At 39.9% G+C, this 12,988-nt stretch overlaps 1 protein-coding gene across 1 annotated transcript in view; it reads left to right on the forward strand.

Moving 5' to 3' along the window:
* gphna (gephyrin a) overlaps positions 1-12,988 on the forward strand; it is a 29,417-nt gene that overhangs the window by 1,338 nt on the left and 15,091 nt on the right. Inside the window, exons 2-8 of the mRNA XM_034674924.1 lie at positions 6,160-6,238; positions 7,377-7,434; positions 9,065-9,157; positions 9,287-9,381; positions 9,554-9,620; positions 10,234-10,527; positions 11,029-11,130. Coding sequence (XP_034530815.1) covers positions 6,160-6,238; positions 7,377-7,434; positions 9,065-9,157; positions 9,287-9,381; positions 9,554-9,620; positions 10,234-10,527; positions 11,029-11,130 — 788 coding nt within the window. The remainder of the gene's footprint in view (positions 1-6,159; positions 6,239-7,376; positions 7,435-9,064; positions 9,158-9,286; positions 9,382-9,553; positions 9,621-10,233; positions 10,528-11,028; positions 11,131-12,988) is intronic.

The following is a 12,988-nucleotide window of genomic DNA, read 5'->3' on the forward strand; positions in this document are numbered from 1 at the left end:
AACTGACTGGCTGTAGTTTGGGTGATAAACTCCTGGCTTCATCTGCACAATATTTCAGTATCTATTGAGGCAGTCTTTGGCTCCACATCTCACAATGGGCTGAATTGTAGGCACATTGTACTTTATATGTGCAGTTACCTGTGTCTGAAACATGTTCCTTCTGAATCCAAAAGTAATCTTAATCTATAAGCATTTTTCCTGCACAATGAATTCAGACTTTCTCTGTGTATGTATTGTGAATTCTCATATTGCATCAAACATGAGGTCATGTTTACCTGCACAGCTCGACTGGATATAATGACCTTGCTTTAAAACAAGTTGATGCTCAATGTTGGTATCATCTTCTCTCGGATTAATTAGCGCCAGTGAAGTAAAGGAAAAAGTCACTGTTTTCTGGATTTATTTTGGTTTCAGAGGAGATGTGTTACAAACATCAGTATTGTGTAAATCAGGAAAAATCCCTTTTTTTTTTATTTAAATTTTATTTTATTTTCCAAATAACAAGAAAAATAATGACAGAGACAATACACCTAATATACAAAAAGAGTAACGCACAAAAACACACAAGACAAAACAAACAAAACACAAGAGAAACAAAGAAAGCCTTGTTTCCATGGGGTAGATCAACATTAGTATAGTTTTTCATTATTATTATTATAAGGATCACAATTAGCTTAGATGCATATATAATTTAAACTTTTCCCTGATTATAGTCCATAGGGCTTCTGGTGTGTGATGGTCGCTGAGAGATGATGCTGCACTCTCCATTGATAACAAGTCCAAGAAGTCTGCAAACCAGTTGTGTATATTAAAACAGTCCAGTTTTGGGAATTTCCAGTTGAGGAGTATTGTCCTTTTTACAGACATAAAAGCTAGACCAACAATATGTTGGGTTGCTCTTGGCTGTATAATTTAATGAATGTTCATGTCCCTAATCGCCCTGATGTATGCATACTTGGAAATGTGATGGACAATATACAGCCAAGAGGAAAAATCCCTCTTTAAAATGTGTTCAATTGTAGCACTACATGTTGCAATATTGAACATGAAACACTGCAGCTCTGTATTTGTGCTACCTTTTAATAGGCGCTCTTATTTTGAAAGGTAACACCTGGTTCTTCCGGTTTGGCTGTGTTTTTTGTTTCTACATTTACATTAAATTTTCTTCCAGTGTAGCGTTACTGAGCCTACATCAGCTGCATTATTCATGTCCCTTTGCAGATCCGATATGTTGGCTGCATTGGAGGAAGCTTTCCATTAACATCAGCCTCTTGAATGTTTTCGCTTTTGTTTCATTTGCACGAAGGATTCACTCTTAATGCAGACATGTACATGTATGAATAATGAATCGTGCGTCTTGCAGCTAATTAAGCTGGTTCCATGGTCAAAGCGTCAAAGCGACATTAATTCAGCAGTGCAGCTCTGTTTCAGTAGCTCCCTGCATCAGCTGATCTCTGCCTGTGAGTCGTGCAGAGAGGGACCAGAACCAGAACCAGCACAGTGCCGTGTGACAGTCACCAGTGGTCCTGCTGCCTCCCTGTCAAAGCAGGAGAGACGTGAGAATAATGCTAAGAGGATCCGAGCCAGCTGCTGCACCTCGGCTAACAAGGAGCTAACCCTCCATCCATCCAGCTGACACACAAACCTCCTGTTAGGTGTTCCTGCAGGTTCAGAACCCAGTATGTCCTCTGGGATCAGGGGCTGGATCCAGGCTCTCTGTGATCAGGGGCTGGATCCAGACCCTCTTTGACGAGGGGTTGCCCAAATGAGGCACTGGCATATGCAGGGGTGGCTTGAAGCATGTGTGCTCTATTTATTCACCCTTTCTGTCCTTGCCAATCACATCTACTGTAACTCCTCACATCAACATATCTATGAGGTGTTATATACCTGTGTGTATGTGGGAGTGAAGATAGGATGGTTTTAAGGTCCTGTGACTGACAGGGGCTGAAAACATCTGAACATTTTGCAGTAGTTGAAGTGGTGAGGCCTAATGTGGTGGTTTTCATGAGGCCTGGATTCCCTGGTGGCGCCCCTTACTGTGAATAATTTTTAAACTTGATTGAACTTTGATATGATACCAGTAAAAATCACACGACCTCGATTCCCTGTTTTCATACCACATCCAAAAGTAAAGACTTCTCTGGCACCCAAAACAGATAATTGATGTCCATATAATATTTCATTTCCAACCTGCACACAGGGCTGGTGCAGATAAATTAATTGAACACAGACTAGCATTGGACATATTGGAATAATATGAAAAGCACAATGGGATTTTTACCCAAAAATAGTGTAAACCCCCCAAAAATATTCCCTCTGCATAATCATTTAAATGAAAAGTGAGTGTAAGGCAAGGCAAGGCAGCTGTATTTGTATAGCGCATTTCATACACGAGGGCAACTCAATGTCCTTTACATTAAAAGATTTAAAAAATTGGAGACATTCAGACAAGCATAAAAGAACACAATTAAAATGACAAATATAATAAAACAGAAAAGAAAAGGAAAATTAGAAATATATTAAAAATTACATTAAAATTTGCATTTAAAGAGAGTTAAAATGAGCTAAGATAGGAAGGCAGTGTCAAATAAAAAGGTCTTAATCTTTGATTTAAAAGAGGTGAGAGTTGGAGCTGACCTACAGCTTCCAGGGAGTGTGTTCCAGATAAGTGGTGCATAATGACTAAACGCTGCTTCACCATGTTTCCTTCTGACTCTAGGGACTGAAAGCAGACCAGTACCTGATGACCTCAGAGGTCGAGGTGGTTCATAAAGTAGTAGCAGATCAGTAATGTATTTTGGGTCCTAAACCATTCAGTGCTTTATAAACCATCAGCAGGATTTGATTTTAGTCTATTCTCTGACAGACAGGAAGCCAGTGTAGGGATCTAAGAACTGGAGTGATGTGGTCTTCTTTTTCGGTCCTTGTTAGGACTCGAGCAGCAGCATTCTGTATGAGCTGCAGTCGTCTGATGGACTTTTTAGGGAGTCCTGTAAAGACCCCGTTACAGTAGTCTTGTCTGCTAAAGATAAATGCATGGACGAGTTTTTCTGCATCCTGCTGAGACATAAGTCCTTTAACCCTTGATATATTCTTAAGGTGATAGTAGGCTGACTTTGTGATTGTCTTAATGTGGCTGCTGAAATTAAGGTCTGAGTCTAAGACTACACCAAGGTTTCTGGCTTGGTTTGAACATTTCATCTGTGCAGATTGGAGCTGAGCAGTACCCCTTAACCTTTCTGGTGAATGAAGTGTACTCTCATTCTGTATTGTCGTTTTATTGGTATCAGTCATGGTTTAGTGGTGTGATAGTCCCTGACTTACTGAAACGTGGCATTTCTCAACCTGTAAATGAGAAGGGCTAGCGGTGCAGATGCAGTGACAGAGGGCAGAGCAGAGACACACAGCAGAGGAATAAGTGCGGCTACAGTAGCAAAGAATCAAAATCTGGTTACTGCAGAGGTGTGGACGTGTTTGTGATTTCTTTAAAGCCTAACGGCTGTGAAACAATCAGGAAATGACCTAACGCTTTATTTGACTGCTTTGCTCTCCATACTTAACTCTCTATCAATTAACCACCACTCCTCTATCTCTCTCTTCATTTGCTAGTATCAGCATACGGTTGTGTCCTTGACAAACAACCAATCACAGATTAGGATTTGGGGGTGACACCTGGTGGAGCCAATCACAGATTTCGACCTCTGGACGCGCTCCTGCTGCTGTGCTATAACCACAACTTCCTGTCAGATGTTATAACACATTATAACCCTTCTTAATCAGTGTCAGTACTGACTGAACACCTGAGCTGTTGGTTCTGCAGACTGAGTATCATCATATTATTGAACACATCTGTTTGCCTCACTGGGTAGGAAGAGCTAGATCACAGTTACACATGGCGCTTGCTGTGATGTTGCTTTTAATATTCACTGGTGCACCAAATGTATCTTTAAATTAATCCACAGCCAAAAATAGTTCCCAACAAATGCACTTTTCCTCCCCCTAAGAAGGATTTGTGAAAAAGCAGAGTGCACAGCTGTTTCAAAGTCTAACAAATATCTATATGCAGTTCGACCAAGCTGAGTTTCTCCTCTGGAGCCGTTTAGTGTGTTTGATCTTAAAAGTGTGAGATATGTGAATTTACTGTGGGCACAAATTAGCTTCTGTGACCTGCTGTTGTTCCTTTAATACAGGAATATTACATAAACAGAAAAAATAACACTGTGTAATCTTTAACAGAACCTCAAAGGTGGGGCTTCTGTTTGATATTCGATATAATGTCATGTTTCCTCTTTTTTTCGTCTAAAATCCTTGTCAGAGAAAATATTCTGTGTCCACTCCGTCATGGCACCAGATCTGATAGGTTTCTATTCTAGTCAATGTGTTAACTTCCACTGGATCTGCTCTGTTGTGTTCGGGCTGCGTCTCTGATCCGGCAGGTCGGAGCCCTCCGGATCAGATACTCAAGAGTTCTATTTTTGTTGGATGCCCGGAGCACGACGCATCAATCTCAACAGAGCAGATGGAGCGGGACAGGAAGTCAGGCACCAAAACAAAATGAAGACATCCGGTTAATTTTCAGAATAAAACACTCTGTGTTATCACCAGATCGTATTTCACTTAACTACAACAACAAACCGTCATGATGAGCGGAGCCAGGCCTGGAGTCAACAGGTCAGAGGTTTTCAGAGGACCAGGAAGACAACATGGATGAGGAGAGGAGGAGGAGAATTCTTGATTCAGTAAAACCTCGGTCACATGACTCCAGCTGTCCGGCGGTCCTGCTCCGTGCTGCGTTCAGAAAACACAGACGATGGGTGTTGACGGATGAGAGAGCACGGCGCCGGACGGCAACAGATCTGGTGGACGTCCCGGGTTACTTCACACTGCAGCAGACAGTCCTGTTACTTCTCCGATAAAGTTATGTGTCAAGGAAGGTAGCATCTGAACACCTTTGCAGAGTCATTTTAAATTCATAAATATTAAATCACAAACACAACCATAACGTTTTCCTTGCTCTTGTTTTGTGTCGGGATGAGCTGTCAGCATCTCCTTGTTCTGATCATACGTGACATTTTTAACTTCTAACATTGGTATTTGAACAGATGTCAGAAATCTAACATCAGTTGGACTGTAGTGAGAAATAAAGATCAGGATAAATGAGAGAGATTGTTTAAGTTTGGCTCCCTTACACCTTTATCTCTGTTAAAACCCTGGAGTGTGAGACGTTGTGTGTGAGAGAGCAAAATGCTGCTTTTGAAAAACACACAAACTTTCACCTATATACTGAAGTTGACAGCCGGGTTGATCTCTAAATGTTTGTGCCCTTGAACTCAGTGTGCTCAGGTTTCAAGATAAGCTGTCAGAACACAAAGAGTGTGCTGACATTTTGCCTCCAAATGAAGAATTACCACTTTCAAATGTTCATAGTTTTCTAGAATTACACACTGTTGTTTGCAGGCGTGCATAGAGTTAAATTCCAGGAGTGGCACCGCCCGTACTCACCTGTGTTTTCAGACACATGACAGTGTTGTCATTATTTCTACTAACTCAGGGCAATAAATCAAACCAGCGTTATTCCAGGAGTGTCAAACTCCTCCTTTGAATGTTTCAGGCTGTGACACTTTCAAACGGAGCGTGGATGCTGACTGATTAAAGAAAGGTTAAACACTCTTGGCAGGCTTTTGAAATCACTGTCGACACATCTCATTTGAACTGGATCCAGACAATCAGTTCATACTTTATATAAACTGTGAATGAGGAGAGAAGTTGCTGCTGTTAGGAGGCTACAAGGGAGTGCTCTAATAATTCAATATATTAAAGGGGATGGTTGTATTTCGAGACGTGGTCTATATTTTTTTGGCATAGTTTGGGGGCTAAAAAAGTACAAGTTTAAAAAAGTTGCTCCACTAGCAGAGATAAAACAGGCTGCAAAGGCTGAGATGTTAAGTTTCAGGCTGAGTTATTCTTCCACAATTCAACGTGGAACAATAATGAACACCCTCCTGTAGAGACCTGGGTATTAAACCCATCACTGAAATGTCTCCATCGTATGAAGCCATGCCTCAATGTTCCTTACAGACGTTCAGTGTGTCTGTGATCAGTAAGTCTTCGTCATATAGATCCTGTCTGAAGTGTCCTTCTTCTGTCTCTCTGCAGTTAGTGACAGCTGCTACAGGAACCTGGCTGAGGACAGGAGCGGGGTCAACCTGAAGGACCTGGTGCATGATCCCTCACTGTGAGTATACATTGCCTATACTTCACAAAGCATGTGTATCGTTTAGTAATTTGGATTTAAATGTGCCTCACTTTACTGTATACTGTGTTTTATATCAATCAATCAATCAATCAATCAATCAATCAGACTTTATTTGTAAATTACTTTTCAATATGTGCTGTATAAAGGAATAATAATGGAATAATGAAATGGAATAAATAATATATACAAAAAAAGAAAAAGATGATTTATAAAATTATAAAATTAATAATAATAAAAATGATTTAAAGAAATAAATTAATAAGAAAGAACATGTATATATGATGTGAAAATAATCAAATTAATATTAATACAAATGATAAAAAAACAAATTAATGAAGTAATAAAAAAGAAGATCCTGACGATGTGAGAAAATGTTGCATAATACCTTAATGAGGAAACACTGGAGAAAAAATAAGATGTTAAAACTCAAGACAGGAAATTAAACTCACCAAAATAACAGAAATTAATAAGAGAATAAAACACTAAAATATTAAACCAGTAAAAGGAACTAAGAAGCTACACTTAAGGGAAAACAGAATAAAATATGAAATTATCTGTAAGAAAAATCACAAGATGATAAAATCCATTTAATAACTAAATAAATAGTTAAATAATCCACAATAAATTAAAGTATATTATATATATTTATGATTTTATTTACGTTGCATTCATTGGACACCATTATTAGTCTTTTGACTTTATTATAATTATTTTTTTATTTTTTTATTTTTTATTTATCCATCTTTTTCTCGTATTCTTCTGATCTTGTTATGGTTTCCTTATTTTTAACTTTTCCTTCCACTCTTACTTATTTTATTAATTTTACTGTGTTGATTTTATTTTATTTATAATCATGCCTTTTATTATTCTACCTCTTGCTGCTGTTTTCTGTCTCTGTTATTTAGTGAAGCACTCTGGGCTGCATGTTTATATGTATGAAAAGTGATATATAAATAAGAGTTGAGTTGAGTTTAGAGATTCCTGGGAAATGCTTCCTCAATTTTGCCGTTTTTAACAGTTTTTTTGCCAAATGACGCTGAATTTTAATTTCCCTGATTTGATTTGAAATGTAAACAAAGTCACGTCTCACCTTCTGTATCTCTGTCGCCCCCTGCAGGCTCGGAGGAGTCATATCAGCCTACAAGATAGTCCCAGATGAGATCGATGAAATTAAGGTACTGGTCTATTTTTCTGTCGCCCTTTCACACATGAACTCTGACATTCTCTGGATAATTTGAGGACTCTCCTCTCCTCTCCTCTCCTCTCCTCTCCTCTCCTTTCCTTTTCTGTAACACATGCACGTAACACCGTGGAAGATGATCTGAGTTGCATTTGCTCTCCCAACTTGAAATACTCTGTTTGGTGTAGGTGGAGGGGGGTAGCTCATGCAGGAGCAGGTGGTGGAGTGTTAAGTAACGGTGACTGTATGTGGGTTATTTATTTTACATGTATGAGGGTGTTTCCACAAGATGAACACATCAGTGGAAAATATTTGACATGCAACAAGAGTAGAAAGCTGAGGAGCTCCACACAACGTGACTCATGTCATCGTTAACATAAAGGTGCTTTTTGGACTGCGTGAGGTTTATACATTCTCTACAGTGCAGAGATGAGTGCTGGATTCTTTTCCAATGCTTGATGTTCTAATCCAGCTTGTACATTAAGCTTTTTGTTTGTGACTGTCCTGCTCACATATACTCTCATTCTGGCTGCTTTATATGAGATATGACTTGAACATTTGCAGTTAATATATGCCTGAATGTGTGACGAATGTTGTGATGGAAGCAGATTTCCTGGTGAAAAAAACTTCATTTTTGAACTTGATTTGAACGTCTTTGCAAAACTATGCACAAAGGAAGTTTCAAAAGGTACTGTATTTGCTGCCATGTTGATAATTAATAATAATAATAATAATAATAATAATAATAATAATAATAATAATAATAATAATAATACATTTTATTTAGAAGCGCCTTTCAAAACACTCAAGGTCACTTTACAGACAGATTAAAACACAATAAATAAAAACAACGTGATAAAATAAATAAAGCAGAGTTACACCAAGTTAAAATGAGGCAATGAAATGAGACAGGGAATGCAGTTTGAAACAGGTGAGTTTTAAATTTTGATTTGAACAGGGGTAGAGAGAATTGGTGAAATTAATCTCTTAAAATGTGTATTAACAATCTGTTAGCTTCTAAAAAAGCCAGGTAAGATTCCTCACGTCAGCCTGACGAGTTGCTGAGGAGCTCTGTGGAGAATCAGGGCAGATGCTAACTTGAAGGAAGTTGTCATTCATTAATCAGAATCAGAAATACTTAATTTATCCCGGGGAGGAAAATTTGGGAATTACAGAGCTCTTTTAAACAGTATGTAAGAAAGTAAGATATTAATAGAAGAATTAATAAAATAAGATATAATTCAAATAAAATAAAATTACAGATAAAAAGATAAAAATACAATAAAATAAAATAATAAAGTATTTACATAAGCGCAAAATAGTTAGAGTTAGCTATTTACAGAAGTGCTGGGAATGAAGGAGATATATACAATGATGTTAAAGTTGCAGGGATTTTGCACAGTGTATTGCACGGTTATTGTATGGTTATTGCACAGTACAGGATATTGTTGCTTAATGCAGCTGTGCCATCAAACCATCCTATATCCCCACAAAGGGATCTCTAATGTAGTTGTTACGTGTGTGTGTGTGTGTGTGTGTGTGTGTGTGTGTGCGTGTGCGTGTGCGTGTGCGTGTGCGTGTGTGTGTGTGTGTGTGTGTGTGTGTGTGTGTTTCTGTGTGCACAGGACACTCTGTTGGAGTGGTGTGATGATCTGGAGCTGAATCTCATTCTGACGACCGGAGGAACTGGCTTTGCACCACGAGATGTTACACCTGAGGTGCAAACACACAGAGACACCTTACTTAAAGACTTATCAATGAAGAAACCATGAATACGAACTATTAAAATCATAACAAGAATGCTCTGTTTAGAAATGTGTTTTAAATATATGATCTGTGTGTTTCAGGCCACCAGAGAGGTGATCGAGCGCGAGGCTCCGGGGATGGCTCTGGCCATGCTGATGGGATCACTCAACGTTACACCCCTCGGCATGCTGTCCAGGTGAGAATTAACCGTTTCCACTACTCTGTTGACTTTTCAGCCACACATGCTGTCTGCAGCAGGTGGTGCAGCACTACAGTAATCTCTTAATCGGTTTTGTTCTAACCAGATTATTGAGTGTGGTATCCTCTCAGGCTCTGATCTCCTTTTAAACTGCGTTATCTTCATCCAGGCCCGTGTGTGGTATCCGTGGTAAAACGCTGATCATCAACCTGCCGGGGAGCAAGAAGGGCTCTCAGGTAGATTGCTTCTTCTTCAGTGGTGTGCACTGTAATAATATTAATAAGCACTTTACATATAAAGGAGTGATTCCTGATGTTTTATTGTTCAGTCGACAAAACATGCACCTCCCTGATAACAACGGTTTCATGTTAAATTAAGAATTTAAATCTTAATAACTTAGCAATGATCCTTTCTGTGATGTTGCCGGTCGTTTACAGTTAAAATTTGAGCCTGGAGCCTCTGTGAATAAACTCTGATTGCTCTGAAAATTAAGTTTCAGTGAAGCACGTTGAAGCAACACGCTGCTGCAGTTACAAAACTTTTTGCACCCATGTAAATAATTAGCAGAATTATATTTGATTGAAACCTTTATCATTAATGTGGTTTGTGTTTCTGTTTTTGAACTAGTTTTGAAGTTTTAAAGTGATATTTTTTGGACTTTTGACCTTTATTATATAGGAAAGCTGAAGAGAGACAGGAAACATGGGGAGTAGAGAGTGGCCGGGAGTCGAAACCAGCGACCTCTGCGACAAGGGCTATAGCCCCGGTAGATGTGGGGCGCTTATACCGCTAGGCCACCAGCGCCTCCAGTTCTGAAGTTCAACTTTTGCATTTCGTTCTTATCTGCAGGAGTGTTTCCAGTTCATCCTGCCGGCCCTGCCTCATGCCATCGACCTGCTGCGTGAGGCCACAGTCAGGGTTAAATCCACGCACGCCGCTCTGGAGCAGCTGCCCTCCCCTTCCTCTCTCATGGGCAACACGCTCGGCAACGCACACTCCAACATGCACACCATGGAGCGCGCCACCCAGTGCGAGGAAGAGGAGGAGGAGGAGGAGGACAGGAGGAGAGGCCGCCATGCGCACAACCACCACCATCACCAGCATGGCTCCTCCCGCATCACCGCAGCCGCCATTGCTGCCAAGGTAACCGGATGACAGGGCACGCCACGGCCGGGGCAGCTTCTTGAAACTTGTTAGATGAAACTTTAATGATCCCAGCGGGGAAACTGGGTCATCGCTGCAGCCGGCTACTGTACTACAGATAACGGCCGCTTATGCTGTAGTGTGCTGCTCAGATAATCATAAAACACAGACTATGAAACATCCCTGCATTTATTGTCCTGGTCAAGCCGAGGACGGTTCTCGTGGTGTTTTACTTTGAAGGCCGAAGAGAGATAAAAACTTGGCCTTGATGTTCGAAACGTCTCCCCATGTTAAGTCTAAATTATGAGACATCTGTAGGACCCACATGTTTGTTTATATGTTTTAGCCGTGACATTAAAACATCAACTTTCTGTGATTTTATTTACTCATCATTCTGAAGTGCTCCACATCATCTCCCTCACCTGTCTGTCAATGTGCACATGTGTGTCTCTGTGTGTGTCTCTGTGTGTGTTTTACTGCTTGCATGTGTGTGTTCATCAGACGAGCCATGCTGTTGTCATGGCCAAGGGTGCCCCCTACCTGCCCGGGAACACACCAGCCCCTCCCACTCATTTCACATGCTCCTGTACCCATGACTCTCAGGTGAGACCCTCCACACACCCTTCCTCTCCTGTCATTGTTCACTTCATCTCTGTCTCTGTTCTGCAAACATGGATGATAGTTCAGCTCTGAGGCTTCTTATCTTCCTCTAAAAACTGCAGCTTAGCCCGGAAGAAGACTAGTTTTGAAGTTACGACGCTCACTGTATCTTACATCTTTGGACGGCAGCTTTGGAGAAACCAGAAAAATGTAGATTTTGAACTTTCTGCCTTTGCCGTTCTTGTGTAAACAGTTTGCAAGCTTTAACTTGTGAAGGACTCAACTTGTGTGAGGTTGGCAGAAGGATAAGTAGAAAGGCAGAGTGGCCATCCATTTAATTTCCTTTGGTGTGGTTGAAAAGATCGGACGGGTTGCTTTCGGGACAAGTTGTCAAACTGTTTGATTCTTTCAATAGTACATGCTTTCAAACGATGTAATCTCTGTTTAAATTAGTACCAAAGCTGATGAAAGTGCAGATCTATTGTTGCATTTTTAACCAAAAGCTGCTGCATGCTAAAGAGAGAGCGGCGTGGTGAAGTGACCTAGAGAGACAGTGAAGAGAGAGCGCACCGCTAATGAAACAAAGCACTGATCCAAAGTCGTTGCTTTCTTTTAAACACGTCCACACCTCGACACAAACATGCAGACAGGTACTGGATTTTGTGTCTTTGCTGCTCTAGAAGCGTTTATTCCTCTGCTGTGTGTCTCTGCTCTGCCCTCTGTTACAGTTAAGTGAATACTGAATACTAGTTTTGTGAAGTCAAAATATTTTGTATGTCCAAGCTTATTTGTCAAAATGTTCATTCAAGTTCAGCAATTTTCTTTCTCATTTGTTATTATTCTGTTATATATATATATCAGCTGACCTGCTCTCTAATTATCGTCATCCGCCGTTTAAAAACTGATATCATTTGACATCTTCATGTGATCAGAAGCTTCTTCTTGATATTGCTTAAAAATTAGAGGACATGTTTTATTTTAGGTACACATAATTTTTTGTGTGTCAAATATTTGCATGTATTCAGAGATTCTTTCTAAACTAGATCAATGTGCAGAAACTCAAAATAACAAGTTTAATCAGGTTAAAGCATCCTTTGATGCTTAAGTAGAGAAACAGGTATTGATTGTGTTTCATTTTTACTGGTATCTAATCAAAGTTCATAATTCTGGTAATGTGACAACTGTAGGTTGCATACTAAGTTTTTGAGGTTATCTTCATGTAAATGTATGAAATCCAGGATTTATGAGAGTTAAGAGCATCCAGGTTCTTTAGAAAATTAAATAACTTGAGATGATTTACTCAAATCAGTTTCTAGAAAAGGTTTAAACGGGCTCGTCTTATAATACAATACAAGTTGTACCCTAAAAGCTGCTTTAATCAAAACTATGAGCTAAAAAAATGTGGGGAAAGTCATGAAGCCTCAGAAAATTATCATCCAGCTCTGCAGTTCCATTGATTGATTAATCAATCAATCAATCTTTATTTATATAGCACCAAACCACAACAGATGTTACCTGAAGACTCTTTCCCAACAGAGCAGGTCTAGACCGTACTCTATTCTATTATTAACAAAGACCCAACATCAAGACCGGATCAGATCCAGTCCCATCTTACAGACAGGACTCAGTCTGATCTCATCTTAATCCACCATGAGAAGAGCACTTTGCAGCATTTAGCAAGTTACAGTGGCAAGGACAAACTTCCTTTAACAGGCAGAAACCTCCAGCAGGACCAGACTCATGTTAGACACACATCTGCTGAGACTGTGTTGGAAAGAGGGATAGAGGGAGATGAAGAGAGAGAGAGATGATAGTGGTGAGACGGATAGGACGGCAGAGATCCAGAGGAACCTACGAGACA

This window comes from Notolabrus celidotus, chromosome 22 (genome assembly GCF_009762535.1).
Source record: "Notolabrus celidotus isolate fNotCel1 chromosome 22, fNotCel1.pri, whole genome shotgun sequence".
NCBI lineage: Eukaryota > Metazoa > Chordata > Actinopteri > Labriformes > Labridae > Notolabrus > Notolabrus celidotus.